We start from the raw sequence: 27,420 nt of genomic DNA on the forward strand, positions 1-27,420 counted from the left end.
AGCCGCGGCGGGCCCGGCCTCCCCGCCCCGCTCCGCCCTCAGCGCCGGGGCCGCCCCTTCCCGCCCTGGGGAGCCGGGCCGGGGTAAGGAGCGAGTTCGTGGGGCTGAGCGGAGGGAAAAACACCTCCTAGAGCCTGTCCCTGAGGGCTGTGGGGAGCGAGTGAAGGGCAGAGCAGCTCCCGGAGCCCGTGAGGGCGGGCACGGGCCTGGCTGCGGGGAGTTACCGGGTATGGAGCTGCTGCAGGGCTGGAGCCCCTCTGGAGCCAGGCTGGGAGAGCTGGGGGTGCTCAGCTGGAGAAGGGAAGGACACAGGGACACCTCAGAGCCCCTGGCAGGGCCTGAAGGGGCTCCAGGAGAGCTGGAGAGGGACTGGAGACAAGGCATGGAGGGCCAGGACCCAGGGAATGGATTCCCAGTGCCAGAGGGCAGGGCTGGATGGGAGATTGGGCAGGAATTGTTCCCTGGGAGGGTGGGCAGGCCCTGGCACAGGGTGCCCAGAGCAGCTGGGGCTGCCCCTGGATCCCTGGCAGTGCCCAAGGCCAGGCTGGACATTGGGGCTTGGAGCAGCCTGGGACAGTGGGAGGTTTCTTCCCACTATCTCATCTAACCATACTCTGTTTCTATTTCTACCCGTTCCCTCTTGTCCTGTCACTACCTGCTCTTGTAAATAGTCCTACCTCATCTTTCCTGTAAGTTCCTTCTTAATAATAGAACGGGAAGATTTGCATTTTATTTTTTTTAAATGAATAATTTTATCCAAGCATTACTGTAATCCACTGCAGATTTGAAAGGAATGCTGCTCAGAATTCATGGCTAATGCTCAGTGCTAATTGTTACTGTGCCTTTACCCCGTGGATCTGAACGTGTGCTGCTCCAGTCAGTGCTTTGGCTTGATCACAGTTGAGTTGAGATTTTACCCACCTGTTGTGGGTGTTAAATCAGGTGTGATCTGACTGTAACAGCCCTCTGTATATCCCATGTTGCTGTAATTAACCCACTCGTCCTCCCTGTGAAGCTGACTTTATTTTTGTTTTCATTTGCAGAGCTGCCCCATGGCGACTGCCCTGGCAGAGAGCTCTGGGAGCCGTGGAAAGGGGCTGGAGTTGAGCCAGAGTCACAGCAGCTCTGCTTTGGACTATTCAGGAGACACCTTTGAGTCCTTCAGCGAGGAGGAGGAGGAAGAGGAGAGCGAAGCACCTGGATTGTGGTGTTCCACAGAGGATTTGGAGGGGTCAGCTGTGTCAGAGGCGTTGGAAAGCACATCATCACATGGCCAAAGCCATGCTGGTATGCAGAGCTCTCTCTGTTTGAGGCCTGTGTTTCACAGCTTCAATCGCTGCAGGGGGGCCTTCAAACAGCAAAAATAAAGGTGAAAATTGCATGGAGTGTCCTTGCTGTGCGAAGTGCTGAGCAGATCCATGCTTCAGACACCTCCATGGGAAGGACTTGGCCATGGAAATGCTTCCTTAGTAATCTTGTGATGCTGAAATTCTGTTGGCACCTTAAAAACCTTAAAGTCCCCTAAAACAGAGTACAGAAGTCAGGTGCTCCTTCGAACTGGGACCATTCATTTTCATCTTGCTTTCAGTGGCTTCTCAGGCCTCTGAAGTTTTTTGTCTTTTCACATCTTTGTGGTTTCCTCAGTTCCTGCAGAACTGGAGTTCAGAATATTTAGAAGTGGAAGGGACCCACAAGGACCATCAAACTGGAGAGCAGGGAGCTGATACAGAATTTTTATTCTCTCTGTGCCACATTATTTTCCCCTTGGACCAACATCCTGAGAGAGCTCCTGAAAGCACTTGAGCAGCCACAAACGAAGGGCTGGAAATCAGTGATGGGGCTGCAGCAGGGAGGAGGCACAGGGGGTTAAGTTGGCATTTCAGATCAAATTCAATGTGCCAGCAGCTCTCATTTTCTCAGGGAATCCCATACCGTGGTTCAGGGGTGATTAGAAATGAGCAGTGTGAGGTATTCTGTGGGACAGAAGCTGAAATCCCTGGCTTCATCTGTGTATTCCTGTGGCTCAGGGTTTCTTCTCCCTCAGCAGGGAGAACTGGCACATTCAAGTGGAGGATTATTTGCCTCCCACTTTGCTTTCCTCACAATGTGTGTTCCAAGTTACCTTTTTTCCTTGCAGAGGAGGAGTCTGAAGCAGTGGATTCTGCAGCTGTGGAAAGAGCTGCCATAGGGAAATGGATTGATGCCATGGGAAAATGGGTTGATCTGAAAAATAAAGACACTGGGATTCAGCCAGACAAATCTGTCGTCAGAACGCCTGCTGGTGAGTGTGGTAACTTCAGCACAAGTTATAATTCCTTCTTTTGGAAGGGGATGTAAACTTGACTTAAATTTTATACACAGGCTGTTAAGCCAGCTGATTAGCCTGGCTTAATTAGCCAGGTAATTAAGTACAAAGTTTCTCTTCTATGCTTTCTTGGAGAGCAGTTTGTCTCCCGTATCCCATATCTGCCCATGTAGTGACATTATCCTGGTGATGCACTACCACAAAACCTGGGAAAGTACACTGAAAAATGTCCCCACATTTTAAATTTAACTGTAATCCTCACATTTTTACTGGACTGTTCAGGTTTTTTCTCTCCAGCTGTACAGGTATTAAGAAATTTGGGGATTTTCCCCTCCAAAATAAACATGACTTCAGAATGTATTGTGTGAAATGGTTTTCCCCCTCTTGTTAATCAACTGTGTTGATTATTGACTTACTTGTTTGCCCTGTTTTAGTCCCTTTCCCAAGCTGAGGGAGGCAGCAGGGCACCAATTTTGGCAGGAACAATGGAGCATCTTTAACCAAATAATGATGGAGTGTAGGGAGGAGGAGGAGAAGGGAAAGGAGGAAGGAAAGGATCCATTTCCATGTACTGGTTATGCAAGGAACTGTGAGAGCAGATGGTGGGATGCAAGCCCTGCTAAAGTCTGTCAAAAAGTGGGTCAGAGATGCTATTTTTAATTAAGAAAAAAGAGCAAGAAAGCTGTAATTGAGCAAAAAATAATGGGAGCAGACGGGGAATCTTCCTCAATCTGCATGTTCATGGGAAGTGAGCAAAGTTGGAGTTCTGTGGGTCACTGTAAGACTGATTAACCAGGAGATCCTCCTGCCTGGGCACTTAATGGCATGGAATTTGTGTACAGGCATCCTCAAAGCACCCATCTGTCCTAGAAAAGCAGGAGCTGAGGTCACTTCTAGGCTGCTCTGAATTGCAGAGCTCCTTCCCCACAGTGGTGAGTCAATGTTGTGGGTTCCTGACTCATCTCCTGCATTCCTCTGTTCCTTCAGTTCAGTGGAAGGCAGCTTGTGTGGAGCAGCTCATCTATAGTAGGGAGGCTTCTCCTGGCCTGCTCCTCCAAGATAATCTTCCTAAAATACATCAGAATCCTGTGACTGATTCCTGGAGAAATTGAAAGGGACCTGATGAGTTCAGAGGCACTGAATCAATGATGAACCACAGCTGAAGGGTGAGGATGTTTTCCATCTCCACAGGGTTCTCCCTTGAAAGTTGCACTCGGAGGATTTTATTCATAGAATCACTGTCAGATTCTCGTAGTGGTGCACCAGGGAATGCTCTGCCTTTGGGTGATGGATGTTGGTGGCAGGGAGAGTCAGTGGTCCCTGAGGCTTGAGCAGCAAGTTCTGTTCCATTATCTTGAGCTGATGTAGCAGACCTGGCTTGTCTCCTGCTTGTCCTGTCACTGTCACAGCCCAGCCCTTCTCAGCTACATTGGTGCTTCCAGTGATCAATATGAAGAGCACAAAATACGGTTCATGCTTATCTTTCTTTGATGCAAACCCAGCCATGTTAACCCCAGATCAATCATAATTAGCCGTGCATTGCATTTTTTATTGCTGAATATGATCATAAAATAAGCACAGCAACTTTTGTCTTCTGATACATAAAAATGCTTCTCTTGGGTTTGATCATTCAGCACTTGGTACCCCCCAAATCTTGTCTTGTTTTAGCAAAATCTTGTCTTGTTTTAGCAAAATCTTGTCTTGTTTTAGCAAGTTGGAGATACTTTTTTTTTTTTTTAAATGCAGTAGATGAGCTCACCTAGAACTGGATTGCTGCACAGTGGGTCCCCTCAGAACACTCAGCTCAGTGAATTGTGTGCACTGAGCACACAGGCTATTCTGAATCAGGGTTTGTTTTATTGCCTCAAGACTTTCTCTCTCATCTGACTGCTAATAGGGTTAAATGTGATGGGGGAGCAAAAGGTTCTGTGCCTATGGGAACACTCTGGAGTGTCATTTTTATTTTTCATGGTGTTTTTTGTGGGCTGAAAGAAGAAAAAGATGCTGGCCTCAGGAGAAGGGAGAAATTGTCATCATAGTTGTCTTTGTCCCTCCACCCCAGTGTGGTAGCACGAGCTGTTATTAGGCAAATACATCACAGCCATGACTATAAATTCTCAGTTCCACAGAGATTATTCCATGTTAGTCATCTTTAAAATGTACTCAGGAAATGGCAGTTCTTCAGCTTGGATGTATCTGAAAATTCAGGTGGGGCTCTTTAACCCCCTGGCTGGTGCTGTGTTCACAACGTGCCTCTCACCTTTGTAATGTGTCTCCATTAAATGCTTTGCCTGTTCATGTTCCTGCACTGTTAGCACTGCACTGCTGCTGTAATTGTTCCCAATTGTAATTGGGAGGCTGGGAGGCCCTGGCACAGGGTGCCCAGAGCAGCTGGGGCTGCCCCTGGATCCCTGGCAGTGCCCAAGGCCAGGCTGGACATTGGGGCTGGGAGCAGCCTGGGACAGTGGGAGGTGTCCCTGCCCAGGGCAGGGGTGGCACTGGATGGGCTTTAAGGTCCTTCCAACCCAGGTCATTGTGTGTCTGTGTGATGATTCACCGTGCTGGAGGAGTTTTACTCACTTTAAATTCCTGTTTGTGATAAACAGCCTGACATTTCAGCCTGTTTCTCTCACTCCTGTGTGACGTGCAGGGATCTTTCTCATGCTCTTTGCTGGTCAGGCTGTCAGCGTGTTCATCTGAACTGTAAAATCAATTTATTATCATCAATTAATTATGAAGATGTTATCTGGAGCTGCAGAGGTAAAACCTTACTGAAGAGCAGTTATTGATTATTGCCTTTCACAGTTACCTCTTTTTACTTTTTATCTTCTTAAAATAGAGTATTAGCAGAGAATAATAACAACAAAATGCCTGCCAGTTTTCATATTAAATCAAAGACATCGAAGGAAAAGGAAACTCATAAAGACTTTCCTATTTTACTCCCTCATGGATTTCAAATGTCACACTTAAGGCTGGAGTTGCTCACAGACAGCAAAACCTCCGTAGGTCACTGAGTTACAACCCCTCAGCAGGGTTTGGGATGTAGACATGGGGATTAGCTTCTCTCTCCTGGGCTTCTGGAATCACAGCAGCTTCTTGGTGCACTTTGTGGGGCTTTACTTCCTGAATATTCCATGTTTTGTGACCTTCCTCTGGGCGAGACGTGGCTCTGATCGATGCCTGTGCTGCTTCACTTGGGCTGCTCTTGTCACCTGTTCTGCCTCTCTCCTCCCCAACGAAGAGAGGCAACGCTGGGTTTGGAGCAACCAAAGAGCAGAAAATGTCCTTCTGGAGCAGTCATTGGCACTGGCAGGGATGCCCTGCACTGACCTTCAGCTCTGCCACTCAGATGGAGCAGGAGCCTTCCAGCATGTCTGGATCACACATGGAAAAGAGGGAATTTGAGAGACATGGAATAAATGCAACCAAAGCAAGAGCTGAGACCCCCTGGACAGGTGAACCTCCCACACCTGGGGGAAATCTGAATGTGTAAATAATTCAGTTAAAAGACAAACTTTTCTCACCATTTTTTGGGCTTGTTTCCATGAAATTATAGTCCTTGATCCCTAATTTATATTCTTTCTGAGCTTCCTGTTACGTGAATTAACATGAAAAAGTAACTCCAGCACTGAGTCGTGCAGTGAGGTTTAAAAATTGCTGTTCCCTTTGCCAGTCTTTCTTCTGAAGTCTGGAGGTGCAGATGGGTGGGTGTGTGGCAGCACAGGATTTATACATTATTAGAAACCAATTCTTAATAAAATTGCACTTGTGGATGTCAGAAGAGCGTTAAGTGAATTAATCAGGCTGGTATTAAACTGTCACTAAATGCTCAGTGGACCTGATGTGTTTTACTTCTGCCTTTGTGTACTCAAATGCTTTTGTTCTGGGTTTTTTCCCCCCCCTCACAATGGTAACTTTTTAATCTTTTTATTCATTCTATGTTCAGCATAAATGAACCTGCCAGGAATATTTTATTAGTGTGATTAAACCCAGTAGTGGCACATGATTTCCACTTTTTTTACAGGATTCTACATTGAAATTATAAGGAAAATCACCTGATGACTGAAATGGTGGTTTCCACTCAGATATTTATGATGCTCCCCCAGATTTATTTTTTTTTTTAATTAAATTGCATTTTAAGGTAATGCTAATTCTTATTTATCTGTCTATAAATTGTCACCACGTCTTTGCTTTTAATCATTTTGATACATCATCTCCTTAGGAGGAGTAAATTGCTCTGTGATGCTCAATTCTGAGCTGTAGTAGTTGCACTTAAACACATTTTCCACGTTGTTCATGAAGCCACAAAATTCCTGCTTTGCTTAGTTTTAATTATGGATCCCCTTATCCTTCATCAACATTGGATTTCTGAAGAGGTGCTCAGTTTTCTTTGCAGATTTCCACAACTGTATCTTGTGTCTTTGGGACTAAACTAATCACAGGGAATTTAGAGGAAGTGTTATATTCACATTGTTCAATATTTTAAGGATTGGTGTTGTGATCATGCCAAGATATTCCACGGGACTGGAATGCCAAGGTACTGGCAGTGCCTGTCTGGAAACTGAATTTAATCCTGAAAAAACAGCCAATGTGGAGGGCTTGTTTAAATGATACAATCCAACCTCCCAGCAGGAATTCGTGTGTGAATCCTTGGAGTTGAACTGGCCACACCTCTGGAGTCATCCCCTGCCTGACTTTGGGCATTGACACCTCGAGGGCTGTGGTGTCTCCCGCCTCACACAGCCCCATCCTGTGCTCATGGCCATGAAATACTGCATTGATTGTGCTCTAAGCCTCTGGAAAATCTCCCCAGAAGCCCTGAATGAAGTTGTAAATCCATCCTAACCTGCCCATCTGAAGTCTAATCTCTATTTTATTTATTTTTACGTGCCACTGGGAAGGATAAGAGAAGATGAAAGCGGGAACGATATTTTTTAAACAAGATCTTATAAAGAATTTAGGCAATGATTGTTGAAGCTTTAGAGGAAAAGTGTTTTCTAATGTAATTGCATTTCCTCAAAAAAAATTCCCTACTGTAGGTTGTGGAATATATTGGAGGTGTTTCCAGAGTGACTTCAGTGGACACTGCCTCTAATTTTTCTTACAAATTGCTCCTTAGAGTATTGATGAAGAGCTCTCTTGAAATATTAATTAATTTTGGCTTAGCAAGTTGCAGTTTCAGGTAAGGAGATGCTAAATCTATATTATTGGCAGTCAGTTTATTTAATGTCATAGTATTTAACTGCTGCCTTTGCTAATCTATTTATCCTGTACCATTAACCTTTTGTCTTTTTATTTCCTCCCAACTTTGGAGCCTATTTTAGAGCCATTTATTGTGCCAGTTGCTACAGTTGCCATCCACATTTGTATTTAAATTCTGCTTTGCTGTTGCTGCAGGCAGGGCCTGACCCTGGGTTTGGGTTTTCCTTGGATAACACGAGGTCACACAGATAAAGAGCAGCAGCTCTTCTTTCCCTGACGCAGCAGTTGATGCTCTTGTCCTGTTGATTTCTGCCTGGCAGGAATTCCCGAATTATCCCATGGAGAGCTGGATGCTCTCAGGTCTTTTTGCACCAGGAAGATCAGCGGGATGCACCAGGAGCAGGCAGGGAGTGGGAAGTGCAGGAAGCTGCAGTGTGGAGTCCCAGCAAGGAGAGCTGAGACAGGAGATTCCTGTGCTGTTCCTGCCCGGCTGATGAACAGGATCCTGCTGGAAAACACCAGGGAGGCTGTGAAACAGGTACTGAGGGACAGAAAGGGAGATTCTTCCCTAAATTCTGGGAGAACCACTGGAGAAAAAAAGCCATAATATCAGGATCAAGTCAGGCAGACCTTACTGATGCCAGGCTCAGGACTCTGAGAGATGTTTTGGGTTGATGTCCCAAGATTTATCTTTCTCATTTCTTAGACACCACTGTAGAACTGTTGCTAGCAAATAATCATAAAATATTGCCTGGTGATAAAATCCTGATCTGTGTGCTTGAGCAAGGCTGGGGTCATCAGTTACTGCAGTCCACGAGAAGCCCTGGATCAGCTGAAGGAAAAAGCCTTTTTCTCTGGTTATGTTTGCATCAGCTATTTATCAAATTATTCTGCATATTATTTTTTGTGAAGTCTTTGTGACTCTGGGATTAGAAAAATTCCAAAGGCAACACCTCCCCGTGCTCCCAGCTTTCTCAGGCATTAGATAATATTAATAAAAACAGTTCCAATAAAATCTTGCTGACCTCAGTCCCTGATTAAGAAGCATCTGTCTCATCTTTACCCAATTCAAATCTCATTTTTTGTCACCAGTCCGGTGGTTTTTTCCCACCACGGGATGGGTTTTGTGCCCCAGCTCCTCCCCTCAGCCCTGCCACTAAAAATAATACTTCAAAGTCAGTTCTGGTGTGATAATCATTTCAGGCTTCCTGTCTTTTAAAATCATTTTGACATTTCAGCCATCTGCACTTTTAATTTCTATTGGTGTTAACCCAGCTTCCAAATTTTGTGGAATTTTTATTTCCTCTTTATTTGTCTGACATTGTGGGAATACATTCCCTAAGAAAAGGAACCTGAACCTCTCTGTCTGCGTGGTTCTGTCTGTAGCTCCACACAGCAACATTTTTATACAGACAAGTCAGGGAAGAGGGGACAGAGAGGCCTGGGATGGGACTTTCTAGGGTTGATTCCCCTGCTTTTATAGCAGTTCACTGTGTTTATGGAGCCAGGTGGAATCCGTGTCAATTAAATCCGATAAAACCATTGATATTTCATAAAAGCACAAACCCTGGGATTTGTGTAATGCTGTTAAATAAGCTTAAGATTTCATGGTGGATAAACTACCCTAGGCATCACTGAGTAGCACTGTTCATCTCACAAGCAGAGCTGCAGAATCTGGGTCGGATTCTGGCTCAGAGCTGCATGTTTGAACTATTGCTCCAGAGTTTATTTGCCTCTTAATTTATTTATAAAATGTATAAATAGAATTTAAAATCATAACCCCTCTGGTTGGTGTCTAAGGCCTTGCACACACTGCCAGCATAGGAACAGTTATAGATGATGGAATTATGACTATGAATTATTTTACTACTGCCTAAAAAGCCAATTTTTGGCTTTAGCGAGTGCCTCTATGTATATTTTTATTGATTGCTCTCAAAGTTACCACCTTACTAGGCCAGACATTGCTCATGGCATCAAAGTCTCCTCTTCCAGGTGGCAGAAGCTCAAATCCACGAGGCTTCAGCGTGTCCTGACTGCCAGCAGAAGGAAGCAGAGCTGGCCAAGGTTGCCTTTCTCAGGCGAAAAAAGACTCTGCTGGAAGGTGCTTTGATCCGAGAGAAACTGGAAGAACACTTTTACTGCAGAGTAAGCAAATGTTGTTTAAAAAAATTCATGCTCCATTTTATAGGTGCTGTAACTAAAGAATGTCTAAGGCAGATTCCCCCTGATTTATGGCAGTGAGATCAGTGCAAACCAAAATAGAATTTGGGTCCTATGCCATTAATAAAAAGCTCGGCACCAACATTCTCCTCAAGTCATTTGAGCTGCCTGATTTATGGAAGCTGAAGGTCATTCCCAGAACCTCCTGGAATTGGTTTTGGGTCCCTTTTGATTATTTCTCCCCACTTTGTTTTCTGCTGGGCTGTCCAAGACGAAATGGCAAATGAAATAATGTGGCAGGAGGTAACTGTGCCCACACTGGGCTTCCTTGCTCATCCTTTGCCATAGGAATCTTGGAATAGGGCACTGCAATGTGTGATGGAGGCTGAGGCCTGTGGGATACACTGAGATTTCTTCTTGGAATTCCTGTCTGTCTGTGCCAGTGTCCCAAAGATTGAAGCTTTGTTGTTAGGAAGTGCCTCTGGAGGAGCTGGGCGGGCAGTGAAATGTGCAGAATTCCTTGGGTCAGCTGTGGCTGTTCCTCAGGATGGTCTTCCTGAAGGAAGAGCTCTTCTCTCCGTCTTGGAAGGGGGTCCCACTGAAGGCAGGTGCCTTCCTGAAGCCCCCAGATCTCTTTCCATGTTGATGAGCAGGGTGGGAGTTTGTGCTGTACCACACTTTCCTTTTTTTCCCCTAATAATTCCAGTCTCCAAAGTTTTGACTTCTTCACCTCCATACCTAAAATTTGAGAATTTTAGTCTCAAGTGAGGCTTCATTTTTTCCCACTTCTCCCCCCTGCTTCCCTGAAAGGCCAGCTGTTTTTCCCTGTGCCTCCTTAGGGAGGAATCCTGCTTTATGGGCCGTGCTGTTTGACAGAGTTCCTAAACAGAATCCTTTCAAATCCACCAAATTGTGTGGGTGAGTGCTGCCCACCTGGCTGGGTTTGAGGGACTGGGTGTGTGATACAGGCCATGAGAAATGGCAGGAATGCAAACCTGAGTAATTCCATGTTTCCTTTCTGTTTCAGGACACGCTCACACTTCTAGGAGAAGCACTCAGAAGCTTTCCCAAACCTTCAGAGGATCCCTGGGACTTGTGGCAAAGGCTGAAGGGTCAGGAAATGGAAAGCCTGAAAGTAACCATCACTCCAGTGGGTAAAGAACTGGGAGAGCCTCCTGTGGGCAGCCACCTCTAGAATTCCAGTGATTATGGATCTGAGCTGCTCTGGCAGTGATGGATTGGGTGCTGGTTTAATATTCCTGCAGGTGGAACCAGATCTGCCTGTGTGGGGTGTGAGTCAACCCTTTCGCCTTCCTCAGTGCAAATGCTGCAATATATTGTAATCCATCTCCATAGGTTTTTCAAATTCCAGAAGCCAACAGTTTCCATTATTAATCTGGCAAGCCATAAGTATTGTTTTTTGTGGGATTGCTGTGGGATTGCAGAGCAGCTCCCAGCTGCTTCCATCCATAAGGAAAATAAATCACTCGGTTTTCCAGGGCAGGGAGGTGTAATTACTGCATTTCAGCTCAGTCTTTGCCCACTGTCTCGTGGTAAATTGAAAGTGAGAGCCCCAGGTGGAGGAGAAAAAGCAAAGTTAACTATAGAAAGCAGTAAAATGAAATGCAGTATTTATAGAAGAGAAACAATGAGGCTGTAAGAGAAATTAATCAGCAGGACTGGGGATGCCAAGAGGATGAGAAATACTAATAAATTAATCATGGAATCTATACAGGATAGGTGCCTAGGAGAAAAAACCAACAGAGTTTAAAACTGGAAAAAGAACTATAAGAAAATACTTGAGAATTTGTTGTAATTTTCTGTAGTTTTTCAAGATGACAAAGCCACTGTTGTTCAAAGACTGGATCTGGGGTTCAGTACACATCCAACTAAAATGGAATTATGCCGGAAATCTCTGAAATTATCTTCACTGTGGCCTCCAAAGGCTGGTGGTGCTCTGTGGGCACCTCTACACCCCTCTGTGATCAGAGCTGACAGCGAGGGCTCAGCCCTGTGCTCTAGCCGTGGCCTTGTGGCCTTGGCTCAGTCCTGAAGGGACTGACTCTCCTCAGCCTCCCGTCTCCTCATTTCTGGGCATTCAGATCCCCGTGGAAATCTTGGAGGAGTATCCCTATCTATGAACCCACACTGTATTTTTGTGACAAAGCAGAGAGGATTAAATCTCCCCGTTGCATTTTCTTCCCCCATTTTGGGACAAGAGCACTCACTGCTGAAGTGGGGTTTGTGTTTCCTACCCGTGGGCCTGTTCCCTCCTCGTGCACTCTGTTGTTTATAAGAGTCCTCAGGGGCTATTTGGCCTCTTGTCCTCACTTCCCACGAACCAGTGGAAAACCTGGAGGGAAGTGCTGGGATATAAACAGAAGTGTTAGCAAAGCTCTGCCTTCTGCTGCTTAAAAATCTGCTGGGAGTGATTTCCCTGGGAGCTGATACTGAGTAGGTCAAGACCCTGGTGGAAACCCAGCCCAGCCCAATGCTTGTTCTGGTTTCTTGCAAACAGCTCTGATACTCCATCAAAAATATTCCCCTAAAAACATTCCCTTTTGAGCTGTCCCTGCAGAACACCTGGATAAAGAATAAACTCTGCTTGTTCCTTCCTGTTGCTCTGGAATCCTTAGAAATGTTTAAATCCTTTAAATCTCCTCCCTTCCAGTCTCTTTATGGGTGCTCCACCTCTGTTCCTTACTTATTTTGGTCTTCACTCCCTGGTTCTCTGAGCCTTGGGAAGTCTCTGCAATCTGCAAACACTGGGAAAGGCACTCACAATTCCACGTGGAGCCTTGTAAAGGCTGTCAGGTGTACAAGAGGTGATCAGGAACTGAACCCTTTGAAAATGTCATTTTGTAGCACAGATTTCAGCCCTTACAGACCCACAAGAAGTGACTTCCAGGACTCCTTAAAAAATAATCTGTACACGTTGATACTTTTGCTTTCAGAACATAGAAGCTTTCTAGAGCTCCTGAAACGTTTCTTTGCAGCTGCTGTCAAGCCTTCCTGTAAATCCTGAACTGGGAGTTACTTGCGTTGTGTTTGTCAGGAACAGCATCCTGCTCACACACAGTGCCTGCACAGCTCTTGTTTGTTTGCATAAATGTTACAAAGAGAACTCGGGTAACTCCTCAGGAAAATCAAAGCAGATTTTGCTGATGGCTGTTGGATGCGTTTTCCTGCTGCTCGCTACAGTTGTTTCGTTCTTTTATCACCACTGACTCTGAGATCTGAGTGTTTTCCTTTAGCAGCTCTTAGAGATACGCAATGGAATGAATGATCCGAGCCCCTAAATAATTTATTTCCTAATCCTGCAGTTTTTGAGGCTGGAGATCCAAAACTCTTGACAGGGAGGATGTGGGAGAGAGGGTGGGTGATGTCTCTTCCTTTTTCCCCTTCCAGCAGCAGATTTTTCTTTTGATCCAAAGAACCCCCAAAACTCTGATCAAGGAATATTGATTCATCTGCTGCCTGGTTTGTGCTTGCTGGGGCATAAAAGGAGCAGGGTGGCTCAAGAGGGATTCCTATGGAAAAGCAGCTGTGGCTGTGAAACAAATCACTCTGCCTCTTCAAAGTGCTCTGCAGCTTTGGCTTTGTGGCTTTCATGCCACCCAGGGCTGCATGATTTAATCTTCTGAATGATTGCTGCTGTTGTGGAGATCATTGCTCTGAACTCTGTGCTAGCAGAGAGGGTTTCTCCCATCTCAGTTGGTTTATGCTCTGTGTATGCTGATAGCCACTTTTGGGATGTTGGATTTTATAACTGACCCCCTTTGGATAAACTTAAATTCCTCAGATTATCATTAAAATCAGTTTCCCATGGACTGCAGCACTGTAAGGTTCATTTGCTCTAGCTTTCTCTATAAAAAATACCCTTTCCATCCATCTCTTAGGCTGTGGGAATTTGTGTCTCTGGGATAAACTTCCCTGTCAATCCCAACAGGCTGCTAGCACAGCTCTGAGTGGGAATGAAGTTTTAGTGTCATGAACTTCCTGGATATGAGCTGGGAACAAAGATAAACATTCAAAAATTATCTGTTCTGGTGGGAGGTGCCAAGAGGGTGGCACTGGATGAGCTTCAAGGTCCCTTCCAGCCCAAACCATTCCACGATTCTGGGATATTTGAGTTAGGATTTCCAGCTACTGAGGAAATCTGTTGTGGTCCCACTGGTCCAGTGTAGGATCATAGAAGAGTCTGAGTGTGAAGAGACCTTCCAAAGGTCTTCCTTCCTTCCACCTAACCCACCCCTGCCCTGGGCAGGGACACCTCCCACTGTCCCAGCCTGCTCCAAGCCCTGTCCAACCTGGCCTTGGACACTGCCAGGGATCCAGGGGTGGCCACAGCTGCTCTGGGCACCCTGTGCCAGGGCCTGCCCACCCTCAGTGTGAAAACCTTCATGTAAAAACCCTAAACCAACCCTCCTGCAGGTAAACCATTACCCTGTCCTGAGGGCACAGGGCCTGCTGAGAGCTTTGCTCCATTTTTCTTGTAGGTCCCCTTCAAGTGCAGGAATGTTTCCCTGGAGCCTTCTCCTCTCCAGATGAACACTCCCACCTCTCAGTTTTTCCTGATGGGAGAGGTGCTCCAGCCCTCAGAGCATCTTTGTGGCCTCTTTCCATTAATCTTGGACCTTTTCTCTGAAGTTACACTAAAATCTGAAATGCTCCAGGCTCCCCTGGGGTCCCTCAGTGCCTCCTCAGAAATTCCCCTCATGGGGCTGCTGTGTGATGAGACTCAGATATTTGTTTTAATTTTATTTTTTACCAGAGCCCATTTGCTGAGGTTCCAAGAAGAGGAGCTGAACCCATTGATTCATATTGGGGAACTTGACAAATATTTTCAGCTGGTGGCACCAAGGATGAGGTTTTGCTGCTGGAAAGGCTCACGTTCCCCTGTGGAGCTGGAGCTCACCCAGCTCTCAGCAAAACCCTGAACTGAGTGCAGTTCCCTCAAGCCATCCACATATCCTCCAGCAAGAGCTGCAGTGCTCCCAGCTCTGCATTTTTCAAGCATTTTCAAACCTCCTTGCGTTCCTCAGGCTGTAATTTTATTACCGCGGGATGTGATTTTCAGAGAGTGACTTTTGATTGTGGCCCCTGAGGGAGGCGCTGGGTGTGTGCAGATCAGCCCTGCCTGCCCCGGGGCTGCTGCTCTGGATTTACTGTGTTTAAATGATGGCAAAACAGCTATTAATGCTATAAACACCACATTTGCATTGTTTTCATGCAACTAATTGTTCTTTTTTTTCCTCCACAACTGATTTTGAAGATCTTTGGCAGCACTGACAGCAGCAGGATGTGGATGGGAGATGAGGGGGAGTGGATTCCTTCTGTCAGGGCCCTCCATCTTCCAGATTACCTAAAGAATTGATCAGGGTACTTAAAAAAAAAACAACCCAAAACCATTTTCCAGCTTCTGGGCATGGATATTCACTGCTTATTTATTCATTTCTTTATTCTGTAATAAAATAGTACTGTTCTCACAGACTAGGCTGTCTGATCCATAAATACCCTTGTAAAATAGATTTGTAGCATGTAACAGAATCCTTTTGAATATTCTGTGAAAATTCCTTTTTTTTTCTCTCCTTTTTTTTTTTTTTTTTTTTTTGTTGATAGCACTTTCAGAACATTTACATCCTTCATCCTGACATTTGGAAATAGAACATTTTTTGCCTACAGAGGTAAGTTTACAGCATCATCACAGTATTATAGCTTGTTTAAAAATACATACAGCAGTACTGGTAATTGCAAGCAAGCTGTATACTTGAGCAGGGGGCTTGGTGGCAACTTCACAGGGTTTCTACTTTATAAAACAATGACATTTATTAATATTACATCCATCACTTGGTTAGAAAAGATTACTTAGATACATTACTCACAATAAATCTGTCATTTCTCTGTGACATCACAGGACAGGCTATGAAAATAGAAACACACCGTGGTATGGGTGGTGTAAAAAGGATTGGATGCCTCATTAAAAAAAGAGGGTTGGGCTGTCTCTTCCCTTGGGAATTTGAGTTAATGCTGGATGTCCTCAATCCACTTGTGGTGGGAAGGCCACGAGCAGCTCTCAGCACCAAGCCTTGTGTGAAGGAAACATTGAAATGTCAGGCTCGGCCCCACGAGGAGCTGCTGCTGAAGACACGAGCGGTTCTTCAGGAACAGCCTGGCAGCACCATCTGGGAGCTCCTTCACTCCCAAGCCCAAGTGCATCTCAACACCTTCAGGCCCTGCTGGGATCAGTGCAGCACAGCTCCCCTGGTTTGGATCAGCTGGGCTGGTTGGTGTCACCCCAAATCTGCCTCTTTACCTTCCAGTGGGTTTTTGAAAGAGGGAAAGCAACAGATTTAAATTTACTGGTTCAGTAATACAGAGAAAATTTGGGTTAGGGTTGGAAAGGAGCTAAAAACTCATCCCATTCCACCCCTGCCCTGGGCAGGGCCACCTCCCACTGTCCCAGGCTGCTCCCAGCCCCAATGTCCAGCCTGGCCTTGGGCACTGCCAGGGATCCAGGGGCAGCCACAGCTTCCCTGGGCACCCTGTGCCAGGGCCTGCCCACCCTCACAGGGAGCAGGCACTGCCACGGTTTGCCCAGTGAGGATTAAAATGACAGAAGAGATTAAAAATACATCATTGCATTGGTTTTACTTTGCACAAGTGAGACTAAGTGTATAAATATATATATATATATATATGTATAATAAAGCTGTAGGAAATCTCCAAACTGCTAACAACTCTTAGAAATGAGATAAAACAAGGATGTATTTGCTTGGAAATTTCATAGTTGCAGTTCTTTCATGGTTTTCATTTCCAGGTAATTCAAAAGTACTTCGTGCTGGATCCTGGTTTTCTTTTTTTATGAAACAAGTCCAGGTGTGCTTTGGCAAATGCTCTTTTCTTGGTCTCTCTGATACTCCTCTTGTGCTTTCTGCAGTCTTTTCCCTCTGAGTTTCCACTTGTGAAAGCAGTAGGTGATGAGGGATGTCATTATCAAGGAGAAAATGATGACCAGCACGATGATCAGGGCGATGGTGGACGAGAGGGACCCCTCCAGCTGCTCACTCTCAGTGTCCCTGGTGGAGTTCAGATCAGCAAAGTTCTCATAGTCTGCTGAGGCCAAAAGTGCAGCTCCAGGAGCCTCCTTGAACTTGGGCCTCATTGGGACTCAGGAGCTGTTCTCAAAATCCCTGGAGAAGCAGAACTAGGACTCCCTTGTCACCCAGCTTTCCCGCTGGGTTCCGCAGGCATAGGGGATGCTCAGGAGTGGGGTTGGAAGGCAGGGAGTGCAGGAACAGCAGCGTGTTGCACAAAGCTTCCAGCACAGGTCACCTTTATCCCAGGTGTTAAGGTCAGGAATGTGTTGCTTTCTTCATCAAGGGGCAGGGAAGGCTCAGCCAGCTGCCAGTTTGGGATTCCTTGTTTTCTGCAAGAGATAATTGGAGAAAATCCAATCAATTTTCCAGTGGTGGCGGAGCTTGTCCTGGGGCTGAATGCAAAACAAGCACTGCAACAAGTGTGCTTTCTATCTTAGGAATTGTCTCAGTGAAAGACTCTTTTTTTCTTTCCCAGAATATTCCCAGAAGAAAGTGAAATCAAAGGCCTGGTTTGTGACCTTGGGCAGGCTTGGTTTTGGTAACATCACCCAACATTAACAAAAACAGGAGCTCTCATGTTGAGAAGGGGTTTCATTCCCCCTCTCTGCTCTCAGACTGGGCTTGTCTGGAGAGGGTTTGAATTTGGGGTTTTAGTCCTCATTATACTGGAACTGAGGGGGTGTCCTCGCTGATTGCAGGTCTGGGATCTGGAGAAAGGGCCTGGGAATTGAGGAGGTTTCCTCACTGATGGCAAATCCGGGATCTGCAGAAAGAGCCTGGGTGAAAAACCACGCCGGATTATTTGAGAGGTGAGCTCCCCTCCAGGCACTGAGCTGTAAACCAGAATTTAACCCCCCCACCCTTCCACAGTTCTGATGGAATTTCAAAGACTTTTAAGTCGTTTGTCTTTGATATGTGCTGTGTGTGACAAAGCCTAAAAAATTCACTCCTCTGAGCAGTTCTGAGGTCCAAAGCTGCTCTGCCATTCCCTCCCCTGATCCAAATCCCATTTTGGAGTTAAACCTGAGGAACAAGGCTGCTCTGCTCTTGACTCCTGCTTCCAGCCAGGACAGGAGGATTTGGCCCCGCGGTATTTTCCTTCGAGGAGCTGGAAGTATGTTCGGGGCTATTTATTTCAGATAATTTATTTCAGCTTGCTCCAAACCCCCTCCACAATGCTTGGAGGCCAAAATGAGGTTTCAGAGATCTTGGAGCCTCATTGTTTGGAGATGCTCTGTGAGAGGATGCAGTTCATCCTCTTTATAGAAATAAAGTTCATCCCACTCAGGCTCACAGAGAGCTGAGGGTCTCTTTTACTAATTAGCAGCACGTTCTGATTAGTAATAACCACTGTTTATATAGCTCAGCATTCTGTTGATGCTAAAAGATGTAAATAACAGTTCCTGCCAGTTTGGAACAATATGTTCACGGAGTCAGAGAGAAATGGGGATTTTCAAGGAAGTTTAGAACTCAGATTCTGCTGTAGTTGAGGGAGAGCTGATTGAAGGCTCATTTCACATCAGGGACCAAGGCACCTTTGATGAATGCCTACAAGTGGCACTGCTGGCAAGCCATGCGTCAGGAGGGGATGGCAACAGAATATTTTAGTGCTCCTCAGCCATGTATTCAACATCCTTCTCAAGCAGCCTAAAGAAAGAAACTGCAACAAAAGCACTTGAGAGGCTGAGAAATGCCCCTCTGATTTATGGAGCAGCCCAGTGTCCACCTCCCACGTGGAAGTCCAGGAGGGGGAAATGTCTCAGCACTGAGAGAAATGGGATCCTGTCATACTTGCCTTAACCTGGATCTCATCTCATCTGTATCGACAGCTGTCAGGCTCCTGTGGGGAGAAGAAAACAAAAGATACAAAGTCAGAATGCAGCTGGTTCTGTGCTGCTCCAGGAAGGTGCAGGGATGTTGTTTGTAACTCCCCCATCAGTTCAGGGAGGTGGACTTTCAAAACCAAACCAGGAATGCTTTAAAATCTTAAATCTGCAATGCTCTGCTTGTGCTTCAGCTGCGTTTTGGGGAAGGAAACTGCTTTTATGGGCAAATCCCTTCGAAACAACCTCTGAGGGTTCTGCTGGTGGCTGTGCTGTGAGCTCTTGAGTGACCGTGACCAAACCCATGGGTGACATGGCAGTGCCAGCACTGCTTCCTGAGGGCAAGGAATGCTCCTTGCTGCTGCTCAGGGATGGACTGGGGAACCAGATCAGAGAGCAAAGGGTGAGAGAAACCTCAAGGGCTGGCAGCCATGGCTGGAGGCCCCAGCTCGGTCTGCGCCGCCAGGAGCGGTGCCAGGGGAGCTGCCAGGGAGAAGCTCTTTCCTGGGAATCGGCGTGGGCGGGTGTGGATGTGAGGGGTGGTACAGAAGGGCTGCTGGGGTGAAGGAGTTGCTCGTGACACAATTCCAGCGTGGAAAGGAAGCAGGCAGGGACAGCAGTGGTGGGTGTGCTCCAGAGGGGCCTCTCCAGGCTGGAGAAGCCGAGAGGAGCCTGGTGAGGTTCAGGCCTTGGAATGATCACACACAGCTCCCATCCCATCTGCTGGAATCTCACTGGCAACACATCCTCAGGGGAACACTGTCCATTAAAATCCCCCAAAAACCCTTTTCCTTGCCCATGCTTTAACTGAATTCCAGCAGCAGAGAATAAATGAAGCTGATGTTGTTTGCTTGGGTTTGTGTGAGTCATAAGTCTTCAGTGGCTCTGGCCTGAGCGTTGCAAACATTCCAGTCAGGATCTCAGGTCTGGGCACATTTAATTCCCATTAAAATATATTAGAAAGATTCAAGTATTGATAAAAATAATGAGATTTTTTAAAACCTGGAGATTTGTTAGAATAAACTTCTCGTGCAAGCACATTAGAATATCTGGAAGTTGAATTAATTTTTAAAGCTTTTAATGAAATAATAGTGTTTTACTCCAGTACTTAGGTAAGCTCAGGCTCTTGGTGGAGCACGTCCTTGCCTTGGGATGGACTTTCCTACCCTGGCTCATGTTCCTTTGTCTTTTTTACCAACCTATAAAGTAAAGTACAACTCAGTACAAGATGGGGAGGACAAAATCTGCTCCTAGATTTGTAATATCCTTAGGACAGGCATCATCTTCCCTTTGTTCTCCAAGTTTGACCTCGGAGAACCTCAGAGAGAAAAAGATTTTTGAAGGTTTTTTTTATAGTTTTTGAGGGTGGAAAGTAAGAGAGGGTTGGATGCAATTTATATGAGAGAAACAAGGCAAATGACAGTTAAAAATCCCAAAGTGTCTCAAGATTAATTCAGGTTATTGGCATCTGTCAAATACTGAATTACTGAAGAGAGATAAGAATGTTCATCAACAGCTTTTTGATTTCCCTGAGAGTCCTCCCTTTTATGAGGGCAAACCTTGCCAGCCGTGGTAATAATGATGTTATCAGTGTTACATTCAAGACTGAAATGATGATTTGGATTGTATTCCTTAAAAAAAACCAAATGAAAAAGTCAAAATACTGTGTGGGAGATCAGAGTTTTGGTTTATTGGATTCGGTTTGGGGCTTTTATACTCTTAGGATAACTGGTTTTTTATTTCTAAGGAAGGACTGAGTTTAGTGAATGTCTGGAATCTCCAGCTTTGCTGGAAGGATGAAGGGCAGGACTCACACCTGAGCTGCTGCAGCTCCCTTGTTCCAGTGGGAAGCTGGTTGCACATCCCTGACCTGTGGGATAACTCGGGCTTCCTGGTGGGGTTGATAAAGAATGGCTGATAAGGACATAAACCCAGCAGCAGTGAGGAAAAGGAACAGCCCTGCTCTCAAAGGAGCACAAAACCAGCTTTCCAAAGGAAAGGTGACTGCCCTGAAATACAAACCTGCTCCTTGTGAGTTGATAGAAAAAATCTCTTTGATTTCTCCTGCAGGAGCAGGAGAACCTTGGGTTCTGTCTTTGTGTGTCTCATGCCCCCATCCCTCCATTCACCGTGCACTTCCCACCGTTGAATTACTCCCAGCATTTATGTGACCCTAAATATATATTGATTTTTTAAACATAGTTTCAGGCTTGCTTTCATTTTGCCTTCAGCTTTCTCATAAATGTCTCTGCTGCCTTTCAAATTGCCTCTTCCATTTTAATTGCATTAGGGAAGAATGCAGCTCCTCTCTCTCCGTTTGCATCTTTTTGATGTGAAAACACTTGTGTGAAAGGTGTCCCTCATGCTTAGACCTGATACAGAAATGGCTCTTTCTCCTCCTCCTCCAGAGCTGGGGAGCGAGACATCAACTCCAACACTTGTGCTGCAGATAAAAGGCACAGTGGGAGTGGGAGCAGAGGAAGAGGGACAAGGAGGAGGAAAGGAGAGGAAGGAATGGGAGAAGGCTTTGAAAAACACACTGTGAGATGTTTTCGCCTTGCTGCCTCTTCTCTAAACTCATCTGGGAACAAAGGACGGGGATTTAAGAGTACTGAAAATAACCCATAAATATTTAGGTATTTCTTTTTGGATGCTTAAAGAACTTTTGGAAATCTGCAGGTTTCACATCTCCCGAGTGCTGCTCAGTTTCATTCCTGGGAGGTTCTGTATCCTTCGGGGTGTGTGTTGTTCCCATACACTTTTTTTGTAGTGGCACCAGGTTTGCAGGTGTTAAACACCTCAGATTTACCTGCAAGGTCCTCACGTTAAACCTCTTCATCCCTCTTTCTTCTCTATTGTTAATCTCCAAGGAGGAAACAAGATTTGTATTTGATTTTTCCACCCCTAGAAACGCCATTTGCATAAACCCCTTGTGATTACACCCAGTGCTGGAACTGGCACCTTAGGGAAAGGTTGGAGCAAGCCAATTAATCTTTTAATTAAGTTTACAAAACTCTAGCCCTGCTTTTATCCCAGTGAACACGAAATCTCTGCTCTCAGTTGTCGTTCAGAGTGTTCTGTCTGCACTATTCCTGAAGTTGTCTTACGCAAGAAGAGAAAAAGGCTGGGAGTTTTGGGATCACTCATTCCAGCACTGGCCAGATCCCTGAGCCAGTGGAAAGTTATGTTCCTATAAAAAGATCAATATCTGGTGGGATCCCGATTCTCCTGGGAGCTGCCCTGGGCTCAGATAACTTTGAGGGATGGTTTGTGTAGGACAAAACCAGGTAATTGTAGAGCAGAACCTGATCCCATCTTCCCTCCCCCTCGGAAGATCCTGAGCAAAACTTCCATGACTGAGGTGGAAGTTGCAGGCTGTGCCACTGCTCAGGACATTTCTGGGATCCAGAGGAGCTGCTGTGGGCAGGGCTGTGCTCAGCAGGGCCATAAATGGAAGGTGCTGCTTTCCTGGGCACTCTGTTTACAGAGGACCCACGCGAGGCTAATTCTGGTTTTTATTTTAATTGAGTAACCCCTAAGTGCAGATTAATTGAAGCCACAGCCGTGTCTGGCTTTAGGCTCTCTCTGAAGTTGATTTCCATCCCACTGATTTTATTGGTGACCTCTGCTAGTTTAATGTGTTAATTTAGCCTGAGTGTGATTTGATAAACAGCAGCAGCTTTTGAGGTGTGATCACAGCCTCCCTGGCACTGCCTGTTTTGGCAAATCTGAGCTTTGCTCTGTGCAAAGTCCAAGTCCTTCTGGAATGGCTCCTGTTCCCAGGAACAAACTGCACCTAGGCCGTGTACAGACTGAACACCTGATGGTTTCCCTCCCTAAACCAGTCACTGCAAGGTACCTGTGGCAGATATTTTAGCCTTCTTGTCCAGGAAATGTGAGGAAAGCTTATTATCCTGAGCATTGGAATCCTCGCAGGAGTGGTGTGAGGGAAGTTTATTATCCTGACCACTGGAATCCTTGGATGCCATTTTTTGGGGAGCTTTAAATCTCCATGAAATGCTCCCCAGAGGTGGGAGGATGAGGCTTGTCCAAGCTGGCACAAACCTATGAGGAGGAGACACTGGGGCTTATTCCTTTCACAGGAATAACAACAATAACAATAACAACAATAATAATAATAACAACAATAATAATAATTTCTATCTAGGAAGGGGTCTGGATTTCTTCCCTTTTAAGCGTGGAGAACAGTGCTGTGTCCAGGTGCTGTTCTCTGAGCACGTTCCTTCCTGGTGTTCCCTTCCAAAGAGGCTTCGCTGCCTTTTGAAAGCTCTGTTGAGGTTGTTTTTCTCAAAGCAGCACCACTGCTCCTCTTTTTGGAGGGTGGATTTTCCTGACGAGCCACTCCTGCTACAGGAGCAGGCTTCCATCAGCAGCTAAAGAGAACACCCTGCAAAATGGGGATTCTCTGTCCCTTAGAAATGATATTTTGTGGTTCACTCATTGCTGATTTAGTTCAGACTCATTTTTTAGGCTGTTCTTCCCCTCCAGAATCAGGGGCAGTTCCATCCTGTGGTACAGAGGCAGCCTGGGAGTTTTCCCTTGGTCCATATTTTAGCTGTTATTCTGTGAAAACACAAATCCTGGAGTGAGCAGTCCCCAAATCTACACGGAGCTTAAATTGCTCAGTGATTTTTTTCCCCTATTTGCTGTTTTTAGGCTCAATTTGCCCCAAAGTTACAGGATTTTTGGAGCCAGAACAAACAGAGCAGGTACAGGTGGACGATTAATTGTTGAATTAGAGGGGAAATGAAAACTGAGAGCTGTTTAGAGCTGAACTCAAATGAAAAGCCCAAACCTAAGAACCCTCATTAAATATAATTTTAAGCCAATCAATGACCTTTTTGTTAAATTCCCATTTTGTGTGCAGGCAGAGGAGGGTTCTAATTCTGGCCTAATTGTGAAGGGATGAACAAATTAGGTCTGGTTTTGTGTCCCCCTCCCTATTTAATCTGTCCTTTCCCATTTTCTCCTGCCCTACCACGAGCAAGGAAAGCCATTACAGCTGGGACACTGCAGCCTTTCTCTTGGATCTAAAATCTGACTGAAACTCCTGCAGGGATAGATTTGGGTTTTTTTTAAATATTGCAAAGAGCAAAAGATGGTTTGAACATTCCAGTTTTCATCCATCTCCTTCCAAAATAAAACTCTCCTGCTCTTGATGAACAGGCTCAGTCTAGGACTGCAATAAATTCACTACTCAAGGAATTTCACCTTTAAATTGTGCAGGAAAAGAAGAAGTTAAAGGGTGGGAGGGAGCAGGGGCTGGGAGGGGGAGTGATGAGTGTCAGTTTAGAGGCAGCTACTTTGTCTGTTCATTTCTGGAATAAAATCACATTTCCCACAGCACAGACTGGGAATAGTTTCTGTGGGATTTGAGAGTTGTAGGTGAGCAGGAGCACCCTTCCCTCCTCTCTCCATCTGCAGCCCAGGGAGCTGAACTGGTGTGCAGTGAACTGGTCCCAGCGCCGAGGCTGAAGGAGGGAATGAAGACTTGGAGCATTCAGTGCTCACAGCACTGACTTTCCTTTGAGCTTCCAATCCCATTCCAAACGGGAAAAGCGCTGTGGGATCGGTGGGTGTGTTAGGGATGGCACTGCTGGGGTTGGGAGGGGATAAGGGCGCCCCGAGGGGTTCAGCTGCAGGCACAGCAGCGGGACAAGTTTGGGGTGCAGGTGTGGGAGGATGGGAAGGGTCAGGGATCCCTGGAGCGCCGGGGATGGAGAGGAGGACGGGAGAGGAGGGGCAGGTACGTCCCGGGGTGCCCGGCACAGCTTTGCTGGGAGCAGGGGGATGCAGCTCCTTGGGAAGGGCGGGGTGCGGGAAGCTCTGGCACCCGGGGCAGGAGGGTCACAGCTGGGACGAGAGCAGGACCCCCAGAGAGGACCACGAGTGGCCTCGGGCCGGGCTGGGGGCAGCGGGGTGGGCAGAGCAGCCCTGGAGCCTGTCAGGGACCGTGCCAGTCCGGCAGGCTGGTACCGTGCTGTGCCAGCCCGGCACATGGCTGTCCTGGTGCCGTGCCAGCCTGCACACCAGTGCCGAGCCAGCCTGAACGCTGATACGGTGCCGTGCCAGCCTGCACACCGGTCCCACGCTGCCTGGCACGGTGCCGTGCCAGCCTCACACCCCGGGTACCACCGTATCACTGAACGCTGGTGCCGTGCTGTGCCGTGCCAGGCAGGTACCGTGCTGCCCAGTGCCGTGCCAGCCGTGCCGGGACCGTGCCGAGCCGTGCCATCCAGCCGGCACATTGGTACCACGCTGCCCGGTGCTGTGCCGTGCCAACCCCGCACGCTGGTACCGTGCTGTGCCGTGCCAGCCTTGCACACGGGGATCACGGTGCTGTGCCGTTCCAGCCTGAACGCTGGTTCCGTGCCGTGCCAGCCCTGCCCGCCGGTGCCAGCCCCAGCGCCGTGTCGCCCGCGGGGGCTGCGGGACCGGGATGCAGCGGAGCAGCCCGGGCTCTGCCGCAGGCGCTGCCCGTGCCGGGCGATCGCCGCCGCGCCGGGCACAGCGGCCGTGCCGGGAAGCAGCTCCAGAGGGGCATCCCTGCGGGAAGGGGCGCACGGCGGGCAGGGGCACCGTGCCCTGCGCACAGCGGGAAGGGCGCAGGGCTGGGGCTGGGTCCATCTCGGAGCTGCCCCCTCCCTCCCTCCCGCACTTGCAGCGCGCCCGCGGCTCCGCACAAAGGAGCCGCCGCAGCACTCACCTGCTCCGGCCACCTCCTCCCCGGACACCGGGGGCTGTCTGGGGCTGGCAGCCCGGGCAGGGCGCCCCGAGCCCGGCCGGTGGCCCGCGGTGGCCCCGGAGCCGGCGGCGCTGGCCGGGAGCGCGGTAGTGCCGCAGCTGCAGCGAGGTGGAACCGCTCCACACCCCCTCGGCAGCACCATCTGAGCCCCGGCGAATTTGTCAACTTTATTTAGGGGGAAGAATGGATCACATGGGGAGCTTCACCCAGCTGGGAGGAGCGTGTCAGTGCAGAATCAGGTCACCGGCAGAAAAGCCGAGTTAGTCACGGCCGGCAGCAGCGATAGTGAGAGCGCAGCCAGGCAGGGAGAAGAGCCTGAGACAAAGGCAGGGACGCTGATGGGAATTCAGTGCTGCTGCTTCCTTCCCTTATCTGTGCCATTAAGCGGGGTAATTTCGCTCTCCTTTTATCAGGTGAGTTTTCCTAATCAAGTACGAAATAGAGTGGGATGTGAAAGAAATGTTTTCAGCTTCCGAGTGCTTTTTGAGCACGTTCGTCCTGTCGAGGTTTCTACAGCCTTTTCTTTTCCCACTCCTCTCTGTGTCCTGCTGTGTTGTATTGATCAGCCCCAGAGAAACGGATGCTGCAGCCCCATCCCAAAGCATCCACATCCAGCAGTCCAGGTGGAATATTTGCCTCTGTCTCCAATCTTTCATTTGCATCTCCTGCTCAGACAAAGGCTGGAGGCTGCTGCCTGATCCCTGCTGTCCCACTGGCTGAGGAATCCTCGAGGAATTGGGTTTCCACAGCACCTTTCCCTGCTCTTTCTCATTCCTTTATGGCTGGGGAAGCTCCCGAGCACAGGTAACACAAAAGCTGTCCCCTGCTTGCTGCAGCAGGATCCGTGTGACTTTTAATATCGTTGTTTATTTAATCACCACACACTCCAAAAAAGCTGTGATGGGTTTAGGTTATTCAGAGGCCAAAATTCGAGCGTGGATTCCGAAGTGTGGATCCCTAAATACACACACTTCTTGTGAAGGAGTGGGCCTGACTTTTATAGGTGCTAAGCAACTGTTCTTGTGCATTTCCATCTGCGCTGAAGTCACATCCCACCCTCTGCCACCTTCCTCATGTCCACACTTTGAGACAGAAATGAGCTTTGGAAAGTGGGCTGGCTCCTTCCTCTGCTGCCAGGAGTTTTCTGTCCAAAGGAAACTCCATCCTGCCCCACAGCAGCTCCATCCTAAAGCAGCACACCTGATGGAAGGCCCTGGCCCCCAGGGCAGCTGCCCCAAGGAAGCCAGGAGGGCTGATGTGTCCAGGGAGGATAAAAACCCAGGGCAGGGTGTCTGCTGCAGCCAAAAACCGCCCGAGCAGCCATGGAACAAGTGGCAGCTGCCTACAGAGGGACTTCCCTTCCTTCAGCTTGCAGAAAATCACCCAGCCTTGGCACTTAAAGGCTGAAACAGTCAAAATGTTGACTCTTGGCAACTTCTTAATGAAGCCTCTGGATTAGAGACGATGTAAGGGAGGATTTCACACCAGGAAAACAACCCTCTCATCGGAGCGCAGCAAGAGGCAAAGCCCAGTCCCTCAGAGTGCAGTGCAGTCCTGGCTGGGGCAGAACTTCCCAGTCCTTGCTTTTCTTTCCCCAGCAAAGGGGGAACCTGGGCCTGTCCCAGAGGAACCAGGGAGCGCAGCTGCTCCGCTGCAGGGAGAATTCAGCCACAGCTGGTTCTTCGTGGGGGCAGAGAAAGCTCTTTGCATCTCGGCTACAACGCAGCCAGCACCGCCCTGTGCCTGCCGCAGGGAGAACGGGAGGTTTCCCCAGGAGAACCTGGGCGTCGGCACCTGGAGACTGAGCTTGGTGTGGAACTTCCCTTTGGGCTGTGCAGAGGCCTGGATTTCAGCACAGGGAGGATCCATCCCTCTGCGCAGCAGCTCCAGGTATTTGGGGTTATTTTGTGACAATCTCTGCATTGCCCGGTCGGAACAAACCTGGCAAAGCCCTCGTTCCCCCTTGTTTATATCTCAGCCCCAGTTTATAGTTTGTATTTCTTCCTTGCTGGCTGAACTTTTCAGTCTCCTGCATTTCATAAAACTTTCCCTTCATATTTTTAT

At 47.5% G+C, this 27,420-nt stretch overlaps 1 protein-coding gene across 8 annotated transcripts; it reads left to right on the top strand.

The window, feature by feature from the left end:
- Positions 1 to 48: 48 nt before the first annotated feature.
- C4AH8orf48 (chromosome 4A C8orf48 homolog) lies at positions 49 to 27,420 on the top strand. 8 transcript variants are annotated; one of them, XR_005604693.1, is made up of 9 exons: positions 90 to 227; positions 1,044 to 1,287; positions 2,138 to 2,281; positions 7,828 to 8,045; positions 9,500 to 9,652; positions 10,695 to 10,821; positions 15,290 to 15,354; positions 17,466 to 17,576; positions 25,532 to 27,420. XR_005604693.1 is itself a non-coding variant. In XM_039572059.1 (8 exons), exons 2-7 carry the CDS (start codon positions 1,053 to 1,055, stop codon positions 15,319 to 15,321), a joined length of 909 nt encoding a protein of 302 aa, XP_039427993.1. In that variant the 5' UTR covers positions 90 to 227; positions 1,044 to 1,052; the 3' UTR covers positions 15,322 to 15,354; positions 17,466 to 20,232. The 8 variants fall into 8 exon arrangements, 6 of the variants coding, with proteins under 6 accessions (XP_039427991.1, XP_039427993.1, XP_039427994.1 ...); XR_005604692.1 differs by lacking the exon at positions 25,532 to 27,420 and adding an exon at positions 18,291 to 20,232; XM_039572059.1 differs by lacking the exon at positions 25,532 to 27,420 and having other exon boundaries at positions 17,466 to 20,232.

This window comes from Corvus cornix, chromosome 4A, assembly GCF_000738735.6.
Source record: "Corvus cornix cornix isolate S_Up_H32 chromosome 4A, ASM73873v5, whole genome shotgun sequence".
NCBI lineage: Eukaryota > Metazoa > Chordata > Aves > Passeriformes > Corvidae > Corvus > Corvus cornix.